This window comes from Pogoniulus pusillus, chromosome 13, assembly GCF_015220805.1.
Source record: "Pogoniulus pusillus isolate bPogPus1 chromosome 13, bPogPus1.pri, whole genome shotgun sequence".
Classification (NCBI taxonomy): Eukaryota; Metazoa; Chordata; class Aves; order Piciformes; family Lybiidae; genus Pogoniulus; species Pogoniulus pusillus.
In genome coordinates, this window is record NC_087276.1 from 8,606,608 (window position 1) to 8,626,042 (window position 19,435).

A 19,435-nucleotide genomic window follows, 5' to 3' on the forward strand; every position below is an offset into this window, starting at 1 on the left:
CTTGTCTTTCCTTCATCTCCTTCCTTTCCTCTTCATCTCCTCATTCCTCCACCTTCCTCCCTTCCTCTCTGTCTCCTTCCTCTTCGCCCTTGTTCCTCTTTTCATCTTCGTTTCCATCCTTTTCCTCTCCATCTCCCTCCATTCAGCACCACCTCCCCTTTTCCACCATATCTGCTGCTTTCCCACCCCACACTGCACTCCCCTCTTTCCCCCCAAACCCAGAGCACCTGGGTGCTGTTGGAGTCTCCTCCCATCCCAGGTGTGACCACTTTGCCTTCCCCGCCCACTCCCCTATTTAACACACCTCAGGAAAGGCAGAAGCCCTAAGCTGTGCCCACTTGGGCAGAGGGATCCTCCTGTCATCATCACTGGTGAGTCCCCATGGTGCACACTGGGTGAATGGTGATGGAGATCAAAGGCCGGGGGGCCTGGTGGCCCCCCGGTTAGGTAGGAATAGGCTTGATGGTTACTCTAACGTGACCCATGGATGCTGCCTGAGCCTCCTTGTTTAGGCTGAGCTCCTCTCTATTTAGCTGCTTCTTTCTGCTCACTTATGGTGGGTACTTGGCTGTAGTGGAAGCTCATGGAGGAGTAGCATTGTGTTGTTATAGAACTGTTTTGGTTTGAAAAGCCCCACGAGATAGTCAAGCCCTACCCTCAACCCAACGCCACTATAGCAAATAAACCATGGCCACTAAACCATGTCCCTAAGTGCCATGCCCACACATTGCTTGAACCCCTCCAGGGCTGGCAACCCCATCACCTACCTGGGCAGCCTGCTCTAATGCCCAACTTCTCCTGCAGCAAAGAAATTGTTCCTCATGTCCAACCTAAACCTCCCCTGGCACAGCTTCAGGTCGCCTCCTCTCATTCCATCACCTGACACTAGGGAGAACAGCCCAAACCGCCCCTCAGGAAGCTGTAGGGAAGGATAAGGTCTCTTCTCAGCCTCTTCCTTTTCAAGCTGAACACCCCCAGTTCCTCCAGCCACTCCTCATCAGCTCTGTTCTCCAGACTCTTCAGCAGCTTCATTGCCTGGACACGCTTTACCCCCTCAATGTACTTCTTGGTAGGAGGACTCCAAAACTGAACCTAGGATTTGAGGTGTGGCCTCAGCAGTGCCCAGTACAGGAGGCACCATCCCTTCCCTGCCTCTGCTGACCACACCATTGCTGATCCAGACTGGGTTCACAGAAGGTGTCAGAGATGAAGCTTGCCCCCTTACCTCCAAGACACCAGAATTCAAGTGTTAGGTTGCTGTATCAAAGGTCTCAATCTACATCCCAGTGTTGGGCTGGTCTCTTCAAACTTGGGTCAGGAAAGCATTTGGTGTCAGAAAGAGAAATAAGCAGAAATAAATGTTTCACATCTGCATTTTGCTTTTTGAGAGTCTCTTTAATTGGAAATAAATCTTCACTCTGAAAATCAGGATGCAAACAAGCATCCTCCCACCCGCAGTCTGATGCCAGGCACCTGCCATGGTCCTTTTGCCCATCCTCACTTACTGTGCATGTAAGAGGGGCAGGTACAATGTGGGTGCTCAGTTCTATATGAGCAGTTGGCATACCCAGCCTGTAACACTGACACAACAGTAGAGGGAAATAAAGAATTAATACAAGCTAGGCACTCAAGGAGAAGAATCATTTTGTGGGGGTACTCCGGGGGAGCTTTGCAAGTTCTGAGGCTGTGGAAAGGCAGAGACAAATTTACAAGCTCTGCATGTGGCTTTCACGTTCCCTGCCTGCAGTCCAGGCTATCCAAACACTGATGAAGAATCCCCTGGGGAGCTGATGCTCCAGGCTCACTGCCTACTTCTGTGACTGGCAGTGGGCACCAGTTGGAAAGCCCCTCAGTGATCTTTGCCAGCAGACACTGTCTGTTCTCGTTAGCTGTCTACAACGAAATCAAGGAGACAGGTGCCCTGGAGCACAGCTCCTCTACTGGGCCATGCAACCCCTCTGAACACCTCCTTTCAAAATTTGATTTCCCTTTTTGAAGTCACTTATTTTTGTCCTTCCCTTGTTTTTTAATGGCTTATGTGCCTTGATACGCTCACTGAAATGTTGGTCTACTCATTGGTGCTTCCAGACCTCAGCCTGCTTGCAAGCATAGACAAACAGGGGAGGAACAAAGCTCCATTTAACAGCTGCAGGCCCTCACCAACAGCAGCTGTAGCTGTAGATGATGTTAACAGGCCAGAAGCTTTTACAAGGTATAGCAGCTTTCCACTCACATAGTACCTTTTGCCTAAGCAACTTGATACACTCAATGCAGCTCCTCAGGAGAATTAAAGAGGAAGCTGTGGAGACAAAGCACCTGTCAAGAATCAATTGGGAAAGGGAAGCACAAACAGCTGGTGCCTAGACCATCCAGTTCAAGGGAAAGAAAATTCAGTTACCATATGTTGGAGGTGTCTCATGCCAACAACTGAATTTAAAGGACTTGTTACTTGCACTTATGGCTTCTGAAGTCTTCATGCTGGAAAAGTAGTCTTGGAGCATTCTTCACTAACATCATGCACCTGACAGTGCTCAACCCTCCACAGCCTTTGCCTAGTTGGTGGGCAGATGGCACTCAGCCTCAGAGCTAGGAGGGTCACGCTGTGCTGCCTGGTGGTTCAGTGCACCATGGGCTAATTGCCTAATGAATCCAAGGCATGGCAGCACCCAAAGGCAGCGTTAGTCAGGCCAGGATGCTTCAATTTGCTTCCTGGTTGTGACATACAGAAAATGAGACCTCACAACATGCAGAATGTTATGAGGAAAGATAGGTTTAATCAGCGCTGGGTGACAAGGAGAGGTCATTCTCCAAATGGCTCAGGTGAAATGTTTATACCACACAATCATACACATTCAGTACAGGGGTAGGGATAGTACAATTAGTTCTGGGAATAGGTGGAGTTATTACAATCAGTTCCTGGAACTCATTTCCATACTGTTCCATCTCTTTATGCATGCTCACTGCCACCTGGTGGCCGCCTTTTGGGGTCTTTGGGAGGAAGGCAGACGTCTTCCTCAGTCTGACCTCTCTACCTTTCTTCCACCTAGCATCAGTTGTGGCTCACATTCATGGCTGGAGTCTCTAATGTTCTCATATTTGAATAGAGTATTCTTCTTCTCCATGAGGGTGTTTCAAGACTCTCTCAAGCTTGACCCACCTCTTTTGTGTTTATCTGGTTGACGATGCTTTATATCAGTGCTCACACAGTTAATGATTTAACTAGGTTCCTACACTCTATGTTCTCTATCCCTTTTTCCTATATCACTTGGTTATCAGCAATAGGGACACAGTTCTTCTTCTAAGAAAGTAGCTGAAGGTCCCGTGTGTCTGAAATGCAAAGCCTGCTCCTCCCTGCTCAGGAATGTCCTGTTTTCACAGTGTCCCTTGTGGCTGGTGGCTACAGGAGGTGCTCATCACTAACATGGCTTTGCTTACTTAGTATAGGTCACTCAGTAAAAGGGACTCAAGAAACATCCATCCATCCATGCACCTGTTTTGTCTGAATTTATTCAATAAAACTCTTCACTGCTTCCTAGATGATCAGCAGACAGGGTCAGAATGCAATCTCCCCTCTGTATGGGGTGTCTGTCCCAGTCCTTCTCTTAGACCACGCCATAGATGGCTCCTGTGAAAGGAGTATCCTACTTTAAGAAGAGAAAGAGAGAAGGAGCTCAGAACAGGCTCTTTCTCCTGAACCTATAGATTACTTGGGGAGTGCTGGAAGAAGTGCTTATGAATCTGGAAAGCAGTTCAGAGAACATTTTATCTATGCCTTACATCCTTATTTGCATGACCACCTGAGGTCATGCAAATCCTGATTAGATAGCTCCAAGTCATGAAAGCCATCAATGCTCCCTCAGCCATCTCTCAGTGGAGGAAGTTTTACCACTGCATGCAAGCACCATGCACATGCCAGCTCCTCTGAGCAGAAGTGCCTTTTACTGCAGAGCAGCAGAGCTCTGCAGAGGTCACAGGAGCCTCACTGCCAGCTGCTGCCTTTTCTTTGTGCTGACTCTCCAGCCTGCTGCTCTGTTCCTGCCTGTGATCACCCTCACACAGGTCTGCCTGCTGACTTACACGACAGCCTCCAGCTGCCTCTCACTGTGCTCTCTTCCTGCCCCTGTTAAATCTTCACCATCTTTTAGAGCATCAGCTGTACAGAAGCTTCCCATGCTTTTGGTATAGGAGCAGGAATGTGGGCACACCAGCCCATGGCCTGAGTCCAAGGCACTTAACAAGACAGGCATTCATAAAGCAAACCAATCTTTCTTCCCCAGTGACTGGGCTGTCATGAGGTGAGGCAAGCATGCAATTCAGGGAAGAACACGAGGGTGTCTTGAGTTACCTGTCATCCTGAGTGGCTAAAGGCACTATGGTACTGTCTGCAGAGTTTGGGGGGTTTTGGAGTATAGCACATTCTATGGACTGATGATTGTCTTCCTCTGCCTGGATGTTGTACCACACAGACAGCTTCTCCTTAATGTCCTTATTGATGATCTTGATGAAGACATGGAGTGTGTCATCAGTAAGTTCACAGGTGGCACCAAATTAGGTGGCAGTGTTGGTCTTCAAGAGGGTAGGGAGGCTCTACAGAGGGACTTGGATAGCTTGGATGGGTGGGCCAGTGCTGATGGAATGAGCTTCAATAAGGCCAAATGCCAGGTCCTACACTTGGATCTCAACAACCAAGCAATGCTATGGGCTTGGGGCAGTGTGGCTGGAAAGCTGCATGACAGAAAGGGACCCGAGCTTCTAATCAACAAGCAACTGAATATGAGCTTGCAGTGTGCCCAGCTGGCAAAGAAATCCAATGGCATCCTGGCTTGGATTAGTAATGCTGTGTCCAGCAGGAGCAGGGAGGTGATTGAACCCTTACATTTGGCTCTGGTGAGGCCACACCTTGAGTGTTGTGTTCAGTTTTGGGCACCTCAGTACAAGAAGGATGTGGAGGTGCTGGAGCCAGTGCAGAGGAGGGCAATAAGGCTGGGGAAGGGCCTGGAAAATAACTCTTATGAGGAGTGACTGAAGGAGCTGGGGATGGTTAGTTTGAAGAAGAGGAGGCTGAGGGGAGACCTCATCACTGTCTACAGCTACCTGAAAGGAAGTTGTGGAGAGATTGGTGCTGGTCTCTTCTCACAGTGATAGAACAAGAGGGACTGGCCTCAAGATGTGACTGAGTAGGTTTAGACTGGACATTAAGAAACAACAACTAAACAACCAAAACCCCAAGCTAATGTAAAACCCAACCACACACAAAGAAGAATGTGTCTTTTCCCAACACCTCCCTGTTCTTTCAGGACTGGTCCCTCTTTGCTGTTTGCTGCAGCTGGCAGGACCCTCCAAAACAGTTGCGGTTGCACTGTGCAGAGCCAGACTCAGGACACAGCAGAGTGACAATCACACTTCAGTCATCCTAGGGCCAGATGACCTGGCCTGTCCTTGCTCTGTTTCCGACAGAAGAAACACAGATTGATGCTTTTGTTAGTAGAGTGCCTAGTGAAAAGTGTTGTTGGAGTTCCTTTTCAGGATGGAGCTGTGGATCAAGAGAGACTTTGAGGACTTCAGACAAGCAGCGCTGCAGTTCCTGGGCATTGTGCTCTCTCCTAGCAGGAGGGAAGGAGACTTTGGAAGAATTCCTGATTTGCCATCCCCAGGGACATACAACGTGCATAAAGACTATTTGTCTGTATGGAGTCAAATCCCCTGGTCTCATCAGTGTTAGAGAATTGCTTCCCTGGGGCTGAGCCAAAAAGGCTCAGAGCAAAGTCAGAGCCATTGTCTCTTTTCACACAGACATATACTTTATTCCAGGAAATAATGCAGCACATTCTTCCTGCCTGGATAAATGGTGGGTTTCAGACTTTATGGCAGAAGGGGAATGAGGAGAGACAGAGCAATTTCAGGTTAATGCCTGAAAAATATATCTGACAACAGTGAGAGCTGGGACACAGCAGACTGGAAAATGCATGGAGGGGTCTAAAAGCCTGCCTGCCACTGCTGCTCCAGCCTGGGGGACTGGTGGGAACCTCCATTTCCCCTGCTGTGTAGAGGTTCACACTGCCAGCTGTTCAGGAGTCCTTTCCTTGCCCACCTGGGCTTCTCCAAAGGAGTCATCCAGCCCCATTCCCCCTTCCTTGTAACTCAGGCAGAATTTGACTTAAAGCTTGTGTTAGAGTCAGTGTCTGGAGCTGGTGGGGTGTTTCTAACTAGAACCACACCTGAAAACCACTGCCTCAGCACGCACCTCCACTGTGCTGAAACAAAGATCAGTCCTAGACACTGGTTTCCCCAGAGCAGGTGCTTCTCTCTGACATGCTGGAGATGTTCCCAGTGCTAGGTTGGCTGCCCTGGGGTCAGCTCTGTGCAGGGCTGTGGCACTCTCCCACCCTTGTGCCTTGATTTCCCTCTGAGCCCTGTGCAGAACCGTCTGCCCAGCACAAGAGAGCAGGTGCTCCCTCTGTCTCGGGCACCAAAGCTCTGCTCTAGCCAGTCCCACCCTGGCAAGCACAGCAAAACCAAGGAGGCAGAGAAACGCACCTCTTACATAAGCCAGGCATTTAAGGGCTTTACATGTGAGGGTGGATTTACTTCCTTCTCCTAGGAGCCTAATAAGAAGCCTGTGCACTGTGAGGCTCTCAAAAGCAGCAGAGAGGACCATGGTGAGGACTGACTTTTAACACTGGCCTGAGATCAAGCCACTGACTGCATCCCACATTGCTTGACCCTAACCTAGAAGGACATCCAGGACTGAGAACAACGTGGTCCAATGGAGGAGGAACTTTGGAAAGATCATTGTGTGCTCCTCAACAAGGATGAAGAAAATGAGCTGGTAAGCAGTGGAGGACCACACTGGAGTTTGGTTTCCTTCTTCACTTCTTTTCACATCTTCTGTGTGCTTCTGCTTCTTTTCCATCTCCACTTCCCCTTCAGGCACTGTCTCTTCAACATAGCCCTGATGAGGCAAAACTCTGGATCAGTCTTTGCTGACTTGGAGACTGATTTTTTTCAAAGCAAGGGATGGGTGAGCAACAAACTACTTCAGCCCAGAGGCATGAAACACTGCCTAGCAGAAGTCACCTGGCCAGGAAGCAGTGTCCCTTTCTCACTGCCTCTTCTATTGTCTGCTCCATCCTAATTGTGAAGACCTTTACTAGTGGGCTCGCTTTCCCTTGCTGTGTCATCCTGTGTGAAAAAGCAAGCTATAGAGAAAGCACTCTCAAGTAAGTTTTGTCTTGGACAGCTGCCTGAAGCAGTGGTTAAGCCACTTCTGAAATGCAAGGGTCTGTGTTGCTTAGCAGGTCTAGGAAGATTGGGCAGATGACCAAAGTCTAGCACAGTGCTCATGGCAGGATTCCCTTCTTAGTCTTTTACAGCAGCCTTTCAGAGCTGCTTTGTCCTTACAAGGGCTTTTTATCAATGTTAATTGCCTCTACTTTCTCTCTTTGGTTGTGATTCATTATTGATTATGTGCAGCAGCCTGGAAGGGCTCTGCTGGGTGCTTTGCAAACACCGTGAGGTGGAAACTCTTCCTCTACCTGCTAATGTGGGCTGTTTGCACAGAGTCTGGTGAAGGTGAGAGTCACACTTTCTACTCCAGTATTTTGCCAGGAACAACCAGGACACAGTTATTCCCAGTGCACAGAGTGGGCATAGAAGTAGATGCCTCTGCACAGGTCTAAAATATAGTCCTTTCACTCCTGTATTTGCTAGGTGCTTGTGTGTGCTGCATGCACAGGAAGCACAGCAGCACACTCACCCAGGACAGGAATCTCTCTTCTCTGCAAGAAGCAGCTGCCTACAGGAGCTTCTCTGCATCTCCAGTGTCACAGTTTGACCAGCCTGGGCACTGGGAAAAGAGCTCTTCCATATTTATTTTCAAGATAAGGTGTCTGTAGTGGAAGATAGCACACCAGTAGGTATGGCACCTGCTACATGAAAGGCATTACTTGGGGCCTGGCAGTTTTCTTTCCCTGAGGCAGATTCTGTGCCTCTGCTGCAAAGCAAATTTCGGCAGTCAGCACTAAGTTCACACAGAGGCATCCTCCCCCGTGGCAGGCAGGGCTGTTCAGTGTTCACACTGCTGAGAGAGAACTGTTACTGTGACAGCTCAGCTGCAGTCTTCCTGGTAAAAGCTCCAGCTTGGAGTTAATTCCTCATCAGTCTTGGGAGAGCTGATGTGAGAAAGCTTCTCTGCCAGCAGCAGCCCAACAGCATCCTCTTTTCAGTAGCTCTGCTGTCTTCATAACTATGTTGCATCAATCAGCAAACTCTTATTACCAAAAATGACCTTGGGCTATGAGAGAGGGCATCAGTCACCACTGGCCTCTCTTTTCAGCTTTGGCTTCCCCACAAATATGTGCCAAGGTCAAAGCCCTTAACAAAGAATGTTTTCTCTTTGTGGTGAAGGAGATATTTGGCTACAGAACTCATGGCTGCCGAAAGGCCTTGTGCATTGCTGGCTACGTCTTGTCCTGTGGGGCTCTGCTGCTGCTCTTCTACTGGAAGCCAGAGTGGGATGTGTGGGCAAACTGCATCCGCTGCAGCTTGGAAGAAGCTGACACTGTTCTGCTCAGAACAACAGTAAGTGAACCTATTCAGCACTCGTGAGACCACACTGGGAGTACTGTGTCCAGTTTTGGTCACCACAGTATAGGAGGGACATTGAGGTGGTGGAGCAGGTGCAGAGAAGGGTGATGAGGTGGAGGAGAGGTCTGGCAAACATGACCTATGAGGAGCTGCTGAAGGAGCTGGGGTTGTTTAGTCTGGAGAAGAGAAGGCTGAGAGGGGACCTTATTGCCCTCTACAACTACCTAAAAGGAAGCTGTAGTGAGGCTGGAGCTGGTCTCTTCTCCCAAATTACTAATGATAGGACAAGAGGAAATGGCTTCGAGTTGCGTCAGGAGAGGTTTAGGTTGGGTGTTGGGAGGAAGTTCTTTCCTGAGTGGGTGGTCAGGCAATGGAACAGGCTGCGCAAGGAGGTGGTGGAGTCACCATCCCTGGAGGTGTTTAAAAGGAGAGTGGATGTGGTGCTCGAGGCTATGATCTAGTGATGAAGGATGCTGGGATGAAGGTTGGACTGGATGTTCCTGGTGGCCCTTTCCAACGATAGTGATTCATAGTGATGAGATGTTGTGCTGAGCTATTTGGTTTAGTCAAGGACTTGTCAGTGTGAAACTAATGGTTGGACTCCATCATCATGAAGGTCTTTTCCAATCTAAGAAATTCTGTGGTTCTGTAACCCTCCTGGCTTCTGGTTAGTTGCAGATCACAGATAGGGCAGCCTGACTGCCTTTGCATGCTGTAGCAGCTCGATAGCATCATAGAATCATTCAGGTTGGAAAAGACCCCTGAGATCATTAGGTCCAATCACTGACCCTACTCTACAAAGTTCACCCCTAAACTATACCCACAAGCATCACACCTACACGACCTGTAAACACGTCCAGGGTAGGTGACCCCACCACCTCCCTGGGCAGCCTGTTCCAATGTGTGAGCAAAACCTTCCAGAGTCAGGGAACACTACCACAGGCAGCACTTCTCACTGACCTGTGCTCTGTTTCTCTAGGATGAGTTTCAGAGATACACCCGGAAGAAGGTGACCTGGATCGATTTGTCCACATTGGCACTACCTATTGGTAGTAATTCAGATGCTCCTCTTGTAGCTGATGAAGACTCTGTCATAAACAGAGCTGTAGTGAAGCCACAGCTAAAGGTAACTCCTCTATAAAATGGAGAAGCAAGAAGGCAGGGAGGAAGGGGGTGAAAACAGGAGTCAAGGCACCTGGAGCGATGCTGTGTCAGCATCCTCCCACAAATACTGCTTTCATGAGCTGATTTTCTCCTAAGGCTCAGGAAATCATTTCTGTAACAGTGAGATGCTCCTCCCCTGAAGGCAGAAGGAATTTTTGCTGTTTGACCTTGCAGGTGAGATGTATCCAGGTGCAGAAAATCCGCTACATTTGGGACTTCTCTAGAAAAGAATTCAAGAAAGTTGGGTGAGTGTCGCCAGCCTGTCCCAAAGCCCTCGAGGGCTGGGAATTCCCAGGTCTGAACTCTCTCCTCTTATCCCAGATCATTAGAGGACAGCAATACATGTCACAGCATACACCACAAGTTTGGAGCTGGCCTCACTGGGGAAGAACAGAAGATCAGGTAAGGCCTGAGGAGATGTAGGAATCATCCCACGGCATCACAGAAGCATTCAGGTTGGGAAAGCCCCTCAGGATCACCAACTGATATCCCTACTCAACGAGGTGAACCCTAAACCACATCCAAACCACTTTCAAATGCATCCAGGGTCAGTGACTCGACCACCTCCCTGGGACAGGGGAGGTCACAGATCTGTGACAGTGTGACCTTATTAATTCTTTCTTTCAAGTTCACGTGAGCTTCTTTCTACTCATCTTAGTAGTGTGTCAGTGCAAGCTGCATGGGTGACACTCAGAAAGGTGCAGTACCTTATCCCTCACACTACTGCCCTCTCCATCTTCTCAGTGATGCCAGGGGGAAACACCACCACTTCCACCTGGGGTTCAGGGCACAGCAAGCTGTGACTGGCTTCCTTTGCCATTTCCTTCTTCACAACCCTCTGGAAAGCTCATCAAAAGGTCTGGCAGCAAACTGAAAACCTTTTTCAGCAAGGAAACAGCAAAATTCCTCCTCTGTGTAAGATCCTTTTGGTTACAATGGTTTTCTGACAGGGTTATTCGCCCTGCTCAGCCATATGGTGCCCCCAGGATTTGCTGATTTAAATAGTATTCATGATTTTTGGGCTCAGCTTTCCATGGGAAGTCTTATGCTGCAGGACTAAGGAATAACATGGGCGCTGTCCCTGGAGCTGTTCAAGGCAGGATTGGATGTGGCACTTGGTGCCATGGTCTCGCCTTGAGCTCTGTGGTAAAGGGTTGGACTTGATGGTCTGTGAGGTCTCTTCCAACCCTGATGATACTGTGATACTGTGAACTCTTCTCCACCTTCCTGCAGGCAGCTGGTGTGTGGACCTAATGCCATTGAAGTTGAAATTCGCCCTGTTTGGAAGTTGCTTTTTAAAGAGGTCAGTGAGTCAGGCCAGCAGTGGGATGTGTGTGAAGTGTTTTGAAGGCTTGACCTGGGCACACTGGGATGGGAAAATTGGTGCTACCAAAGCATGTCGTGGAGGAAAGCTGGTGGACTTCCTTTATAGCTATTGGCACACATTCCTGGCAGAAGGTTACAGGAAGGAATGTGAAGCTAAAAGGATGCTTAATGCTGCATACTGAAACAGGTGAATGTTTCCTGTGTGATGACTGTGCCTGTTCTTGGAGATCAGCAAAGTGGGGGACTGATGTCTTCCTTGTCTGCTGTAGGCCCTTACTCCCAGTTGAACATCTCCCATGAACTTGGACACTTCCACAGGATCCAGGATGTTAGGGGTTGGAAGGGAGCTCCAAAGGTCTTTGAGTCCAAACCCCCTGCCAGAGCAGGACCATAAAATCTAACACAGGTCACACAGGAACACATCCAGACAGGGCTGGAAAGGCTCCAGAGAAGGAGACTCCACAACCTCTCTGGGCAGCCTGTTCCAGTGCTCTGGGACCCTTACAGTAAAGAAGTTCTTCCTCATGTTGAGGTAAAACTTCCTGTGCTGTACTCTACACCCATTGTCTCTTGTCCCATCACAGTTGATTTGATTTGAACTTTGCACTTCCATCCAGGGCTGAAGCTTCATGTTCAAAGCATTGAAAGCAATGCCTGGGGCAGTCTGGTCCTTGCAAAGCTTGTGGTATTTCAGTCCAGGTACAGCTCCAGTGTCCAAAGGCTGGCACCCTGATTTAGTGTCTGTCTCTTTGTCCTAGTGAATGCTGAGGAAAGTTTTAATTTTTCATGGAGAGACCGCATGTGCCAGATGAATAATTCATCTCAGCTCCAGTCTTTATGCAGACTGCTCTTTCAGAGGCTATTTTAGTTATGCCAGCTCTAGAGACAGATCTGTCACTCCTTCGGACAAGCCAAGTGGTGGGCAGATCTCTGGAAAACTTCATCTCGTTCTTTTGTTGTTAGCTAGACACCACCACAGCCCACATACAACAGCCCCAAAGTCAGGGGGGCTCTGTGGTCTATTTGTGTGCAAGACAAAGCTGGTGAGGGGCCTGGAGCACAGCCCTGTGAGGACAGGCTGAGTGAGCTGGGGGTGTGCAGCCTGCAGAAGAGGAGGCTCAGGGCCGATCTCATTACTGCCTACAGCTACCTGAAAGGAGGTTGTAGCCAGGTGGGGTTGGTCTCTTCTCCCAGGCATCTGGCAACAGAACAAGGGGACACAGTCTCAAGTTGTGGCAGGGGAGGTCTAGGCTGGATGTTAGGAGGAAGTTGTTGGCAGAGAGAGTGATTGGCATTGGAATGGGCTGCCCAGGGAGGTGGTGGAGTCATCTGCTCTGGGAGGTGTTGAAGAAAAGCCTGGCTGAGGCACTTAGTGCCATGGTCTGGTTGCTTGGCTGGGTGCTAGGTTGGACTGGATGATCTTGGAGGTCTCCTCCAACCTGCTTGATTCTATGATTCTATATTCGAGTGTGCAAGGACTGTAAGTCTGACACAATCCAGAGCAGGTAAGTGTGGAAGTATGAGAAAAGCAAACCTTCATTTTTCACTGCAGTCTAAAGCAGATTATTGACCTCACAGGTTATTGGTTCTTCTTACACAATCATAGAGTCATTCAAGTTGGAAAAGAGCCCTGGGATCATCCAACCATTAACCCTTCTCTACAAAGTCCACCTCTAAACCATATCTCCAAGCACCACACCCAAAAGACCTGTAGACACATCCAGGCTTAGTGACTCAGCCATCACCCTGGACAGCCTGTTCCAATGCCTGACCGCCCTTGCTGTGACAATTGTTTTCCTAATGTCCAATCTAAACTTCCCCTCTTGCAGGTTGAGGCCAGTCCCTCTTGTTCCATCACTAATTACCTGTGAGAAGAGACCAGCACTCTCCACAACCTCCTTTCAGGTAGCTGTAGACAGTGATGAGGTCTCCCCTTAGTCTCCTCTTTTTCAAACTAAGCAGCCTCAGCTCTTTCAGTCACTCTTCACAAGGTTTATTGTCCAGGTCCTTCCTCAGCTTCCTTGCCCTCCTCTGCACTGGCTTCAGCACATCAACGTCTCTCCTGTATTGAGGTGACCAAAACTGGACACGACACTCAGGATGTAGCCTCACCAGTCCTGAGTACAGAACAATCACCTGCCTATTTCTGCTGGACACAGCATTTCTAGCACAAGCTGGGATGAAATTGGTTTTCTTGGCCATCTGGGTACATTGCTGGCTCTGATTCAGCCACTTGTTGATGAGAATCCCCTTGTCCCTTTCTGCCAGACAGCTTTCATAGAATCAACCAGGTTGGAAGAGACCTCCAAGATCACCCAGTCCAACCTATCCCCCAGCCCTAGCCAGTCAACCAGACCATGACACTAAGTGCCTCATCCAGGCTTTTCTTGAACACCTCCAGGGACAGTGACTCCACCACCTCCCTGGGCAAATTTTCCAGCCAGAATTCTTCCACTTACCATTTATCTTTCCCAAGTAATCATATTCAGAGTGACTTTCTTATATCACAAAGTGTTAAAGTCTTCTATGGTAATTCAGTCTTTTTTTCCCCCCTGATATTTGCATAGTGTCTCCTGTGTAGCAATTACTTGGAATCAGAAGTACTAAGGTCACCTTTGCTTGTCGGCTACGGTGGGAAACCAACTGGCCTCAAGTCCCTGAAGTCTACCTTAAAGGTGCCAGCACAGTTGCTGCTACATAGTAACTGGTTAACAACAGCTTTTAATTACAAGCACCTATGTGTAAGCTGCTAAGTTCAGAGCTGGAGGCTGTTAAGACTCTAACATGAAAAAACTGCTGCCTTGGGACAGCAAATCAACCCTTTAAACTTGTGTGTAAATAAATGCTCACCTCTTGCCACACTCCTGAGGTGGTGTGTCCATCCCCTGCGTTGCATTTTGTGTTTGCAGATTTTAAACCCCTTCTACGTGTTTCAAGCCTTCACCCTCACCCTGTGGCTGAGCCAAGGCTACATTGAGTATTCAGTGGCCATCATAATCCTGTCCATCACTTCCATTGGCTTAACTGTGTACGACCTCAGACAGGTGAGTCTGTTGTACAGCCTGCCAGCTCCCCATCCTGCAGTTTCATCTATCACAGACACAAGCAGCTATTTAGATGCTCTTTCTGGTTGGTTATTTTTTACTGCTGTGTGTTCTGCTGCATCACTACAGATTTATTGCTGTAGAAGAGTTTAAGGGATCGTACCTAGGGGTCTTGAACTTCCCAAGAACTAAAGGAGATTGAAGTCTGATACCTGGGGTTTGTAAGACTTTATGAAGGTGGATTATAGCCATGAGTTTGGTTCCTACTGTAATTTCAGGAGGATTCACTCCTCTTTACGTTTGCTAAATGGCAGATCTTAACAGCAAAAAGAAACAAGACCTCCCTCCCTCCCTCCCTCCCTCCCTTCCTCCCTCCCTCCCTCCCTCCCTCCCTTCCTCCCTCCCTGGAGAGGCTGGAGGTGTTTAGCCTGGAGAAGAGGAGTCTCAGGGCAAACCTCATTGCCGTCTACAACTACCTGAAGGGAGGCTGTAGCCAGATGGGGTTGGTTTCTAAATTGTAAATATATTTTGTACATATACATTTTATTTTATACTTTAAGATTTTTATCTTGCTTGTCAATATAGCTTCATTTTGCTTCCAAAGCAAAATGTGCCCTTGTGGCCAAGAAGGCCAATGGGATCCTGGGCTGTACTAGGAGGAGTGTGTCCAGCAGATCAAGGGAGGTTCTCATCCCCCTCTACTCTGCCCTGCAGAGACCTCATCTGGAATACTGTGTTCAGTTTTGGGCTCCCCAGTTGAAGAGGGACAGGGATCTGCTGGAGAGGGTCCAGCAGAGGGCTGCGAGGATGATGAGGAGACTAGAGGGGATGGTTTATGAGGAGAGGCTGAGGGACCTGGGGCTGTTTAGACTGGAGAAGAGAAGACTTAGAGGGGATTTGATAAATGCTTATTAGTATCTGAAGGCTGCCAGGAGTGGGGGACAGGTTCTGCTCACTTGCTCCCTGGGATAGGACAAGGAGCAATGGGTGTAAGTTGCAGCAAAGGAGGTTCTGCCTCAACACAAGGGGGAACTTCTTTCCTGTAAGGGTCCCAGAGCACTGGAACAGGCTTCCCAGAGAGGTTGTGGAGTCTCCTTCTCTGGAGCCTTTCAAGGCCTGTCTGGATGTGTTCCTCTGTGATCTGTGTTAGATAGCATTGTCCTGCTCTGGCAGGGGAGTTGGACTCAATGATCTCCTTGGGTCCCTTCCAACCCCTAACATCCTGTGAGCCTGTGAATTGCAGTGTTTGGGGCCTCCAGATATGCTTCAAACCAGCTGGACACCTTCACATGCTAATGAGGAAATACACACTCGAGGGTTGGTTTTTTTTCCTTGCAATTGCAACTTTTAAATCAAGATAAGGAATTCTTCTTAATGGCCTTGCAGTGGCAGCTGAAGTCATCTTTGTCTCGGGATAGGTAGTTGAATCAGATTGCAAACACTGGCAGAGCACCCAGCTAAATTAGAATGCCTCTTTCTCTTCTTGCCATGTAACCATACTCTTTACAACTTGTGTAACCATACTCTTTACTACTTGGTTGTCCTGTTGATAGCCTCCTAGCAAGAGTGAAAACTGTTGAGCACAAAGGCATTCCTGCTCAGAGGACTGCAGATAGCTAAGGAGACTTACTCTGGCACAAAGCAGGAATAGCCTCTTGGAGATCAAGGCAGATAGAGCAGCAGGCATTGAAAGCAAACAGAAAATGAGGTGTGTGTTCCCATAGCAGCTTTCTTCTAGATCAACTCAATGAACTCGCACCCTGACCTGTAGCAAGCCATTTGAAACCTCCTCTGGACAGCTCCTCAGCCTTCAGTTTCTGTGGTGTTGACACGACCGCTGAATTGCAACCTGCTGCTTCCTTTGAGTACTGGTGTTTCAACACTCTAATTGCTCTCCTGTTAACAGCAGTCTGCCAAGCTGCACAACCTCGTTGAGGAGCATAACAAAGTTCAGGTTACAGTCTGCACCAAGGGTGAAGGTGAGTCATCTACATCTCATTATCCTCACCAGCCTGTATAATTAACTGATGTGTCGAAATGTACCTGGAATTACACAGGGCCTGTTGATTTCTCCTGCTAAATGGTGAGGGGTGAGCTGCAGGGAGAATGGGGCAGAGGGAGGGGAGGTGGGCAGGGCAGTGAGAAGTGTGGGCACAGCTTGTGCAGTGCAGCGATGATGCCTCCCTATCATGATCATCTCTGTCTGCGTCATCTGTAATGATACAGGTGAGCCTACTAATTTGTGTTAAGGATCAAGAACAGCTTGGAAAAATGTAATTTCACAAACAAGCAGATGGATAACAGCTCTGGCCTTTTGAGACCTGCTTCCCTGCTCTGCTGTAGGATGCTTCCACAATCCCGTCAAGTAGCTAGCAAGCGACTTCCAGGCAGTCTGCATATATGGCTCCCACTGAGCTCTGGGTTGTCTTCCCTGCATCTCCAGTTCTCACCCATGAAATAGGGGTTATAGGCACTTCTGCCTCCCAGAGGTGTTGAGATGGGCAGTTGCCATCTGGGCAACTTCTGCCTCCCAGAGGTGTTGAGATGGGAGATATGAAGGCTTTGTAAAGGTTTTCTTGGTCAGATGCTAAACAAATGAAACTGAAGAGACCCACCTGGAGACAGATGCTTAGAGAAGGGCTGATCTTTGCTCTGCCAGTATTACTGCTTTTCAGCCAGTATGGTTTCTAAGAATCCCTGACCTGATCTCAGGCAGCATAGAAATTTAGAGAGTGTCCTGGGTTAAGGTGGATCCCTTCCCTGGTAGAATAAACTCACCACAACACAGATTATTTTTTGGGAAGTCAGGGAAAGATGAAATTGTATTTCTTATAGTTTAGCTATAACAGTGTAAGGAGAAATAAACTACTAGAGAAATATAATAACCTTAACGAGCATGGGGAAGGGGTCAAGTGGTGGCAAAGCAACAAAGCAGCAGCAGCACGGGAAGATGGTAGTGGGGACAGCTGAAGCAGCAGAAGCCAGTCAAGGGTGTGATGGTTTGGGTATTACCTGCCCCCCTCCTTCTCCTTTGGAAATCACTCAGACTAGACTCAGCCAACTCTGGAAATTGAATGAAGCTTATTATTTACAGCTTAGCACAATCTACAAGCAGATATTTACAGCATATACAGTTATATACTCAAATATACAAGGTACAAGGTAATACAGAAACACAACAGCCCTCCCAGAAACCTGAGCCCCCAGGAGGGACTCTCAACCACCCCTTCAGCTTCCTCTTACCCCAGTCCCAAGGAAGAACGGAGGTTTGGCCAGGGGGTTAGGAAGCAAAGTGGATTAATCAGAGAGACAGCAGAGAGGCTAGAGAGAGAAAGAATGCAGCTCAGAGCTCCCCAGCAGAAGAAGTGGGACTCCCTTATCTGTGTTTGGATTTTTGGTTTTATACATCTCAGCAAGCCTATGAGTGAAGCAGACTCCTTTCACAGCCTGTAATCTAGTTCTCCTCACCAAAACATTCTAGCTAGCTTCAAACTAGCACAAAGGGGAAGGTCCAAGCTGTGCTTCCAGCCATAAAGCTCTTGATGCTCCAATGAAATATTAACTTACCCACTGTTGCCATGATATGGCCTATCCCTAGAATGTTCACCTCTCCCCTATGTCTGAGCTAGAAATCTAGCTCAAATGGCCACAGAGGGGTGTGTGCTTTGAGATTATTTTTCTCCCTAATTGCTCAGAACTCACACACAACTTTCATTTTTGTATTGTTCTACAGGTTGCAAAGAGCTGGAGTCTTGTTACTTAGTCCCTGGAGACATGTTGCTTCTAGATGGGAAAAAGCTGTCTCTCCCGTGTGATGCTGTCCTGATTGATGGAAGCTGCATTGTGAATGAAGCAATGCTCACAGGTGCAGCACAGGGCTTGGAATTGCTAAAGCCCTGTGCAATTTCTCTGCCAGGGAGATCATAGAATCAACCAGATTGGAAGAGACTTCCAAGATGTCTCTATCTGTTCTAAAAGGAAATTGTTTACTGTTTATTAGAGCCATTTGCAGTAGGAAGTGGGAAAAAAAAGTTGTGGCTTGAATAATTCAGAGTTGTCTTGGGCTTTTAAACTGTCCCTGTGTAATGTGCATTTCATACCCGTGTTAAAAACAAGTGGCATTAATATACTGCCAGCAGTATCACAGTATCACCAAGGTTGGAAGAGACCTCACAGATCATCAAGTCCAACCCTTTACCACAGAGCTCAAGGCCAGACCATGGCACCAAGTGCCACGTCCAATCCTGCCTTGAACAGCCCCAGGGACGGCAACTCCACCACCTCCCCAGGCAGCCCATTCCAGTGCCTAATGACTCTCTCAGTGAAGAACTTTCTCCTCACCTCCAGCCTAAATCTCCCCTGGTGTAGCTTGAGGCTGTGTCCTCTTGTTCTGGTGCTGGCCACCTGAGAGAAGAAAGCAACCTCCCCCTGGCCACAACCACCCCTCAGGTAGTTGTAGGGCTGTAGAAAGTGCAGTAGAAATTGCAAATACTCTAATACATTGAATATGTATTTTTAAAGGGTTTGGGTTCTGCTCTTGCAGCGGTTCTGCTCTTGCAGCGGTTCTGCTCTTGCAGCGGTTCTGCTCTTGCAGCGGTTCTGCTCTTGCAGCGGTTCTGCTCTTGCAGCGGTTCTGCTCGTGTGTGAGCACAGGGGGCAACGCTATACCTAAACATAGAGCCACTACAGGGCATGAACCTGATTTAGGGGCAAGATTTGACCTAAGCTCCTTGATACAAAATGCTCAGAGAAACCTCGTGCTGTATTTTGAAACTAACTCTATCAGAGTTGTCACCATAACTCCGTGTGTGTAGGCAGACAGGTTGGCTAGCCAGGCAAGCTGAAGCACCCAAAGGCTGCTGCCACTTTCTAATATGCAGAATCCAGCAGACTTTCGAACCCCTTTTAAGCAAAGCTGCATGCTGTCGTTCTTAGGTGAGAGCATCCCAGTTACTAAAACCCCCTTGCCCCTGACGGAGAGTCCTTTGCCTTGGAAGATCCAGAGCGTGGAAGACTACCGGAGGCACGTCCTGTACTGCGGGACAGAAGTCATCCAGACGAAGATGAAAGGCAGAGGGCCAGCAAGAGCTGTTGTGCTGCAAACCGGTATCGCTTCTACAGCTCGCTAAGCAGCAGAGGGAAGGTGGCAGCCTCAGAGGCTGGCAGGAGAGCTGGTTTCTCTTTGTGATTCAGGCCCAGCAGGTTTCTGCTGGCAGAAGTTGGTTCTGCCACTCAGTGGGTCAGGCTTGGGCAGCTGCAGCTGGCTTTGAGCAGAAGCGCTGCAGCACGCTGCCGCTGGCTCACCCACACCCTGT

General features: G+C 48.6%; 1 protein-coding gene across 1 annotated transcript in view; it reads left to right on the plus strand.

Moving 5' to 3' along the window:
* Positions 1–265: 265 nt before the first annotated feature.
* LOC135180467 (probable cation-transporting ATPase 13A5) overlaps positions 266–19,435 on the plus strand; it is a 49,632-nt gene continuing 30,462 nt past the window's right edge. The window contains exons 1-11 of the mRNA XM_064152916.1: positions 266–371; positions 6,602–6,829; positions 8,407–8,580; positions 9,566–9,712; positions 9,925–9,995; positions 10,072–10,152; positions 10,984–11,053; positions 13,986–14,120; positions 16,027–16,099; positions 17,854–17,985; positions 19,056–19,226. Coding sequence (XP_064008986.1) covers positions 6,767–6,829; positions 8,407–8,580; positions 9,566–9,712; positions 9,925–9,995; positions 10,072–10,152; positions 10,984–11,053; positions 13,986–14,120; positions 16,027–16,099; positions 17,854–17,985; positions 19,056–19,226 — 1,117 coding nt within the window. The 5' untranslated portion in view covers positions 266–371; positions 6,602–6,766. The remainder of the gene's footprint in view (positions 372–6,601; positions 6,830–8,406; positions 8,581–9,565; positions 9,713–9,924; positions 9,996–10,071; positions 10,153–10,983; positions 11,054–13,985; positions 14,121–16,026; positions 16,100–17,853; positions 17,986–19,055; positions 19,227–19,435) is intronic.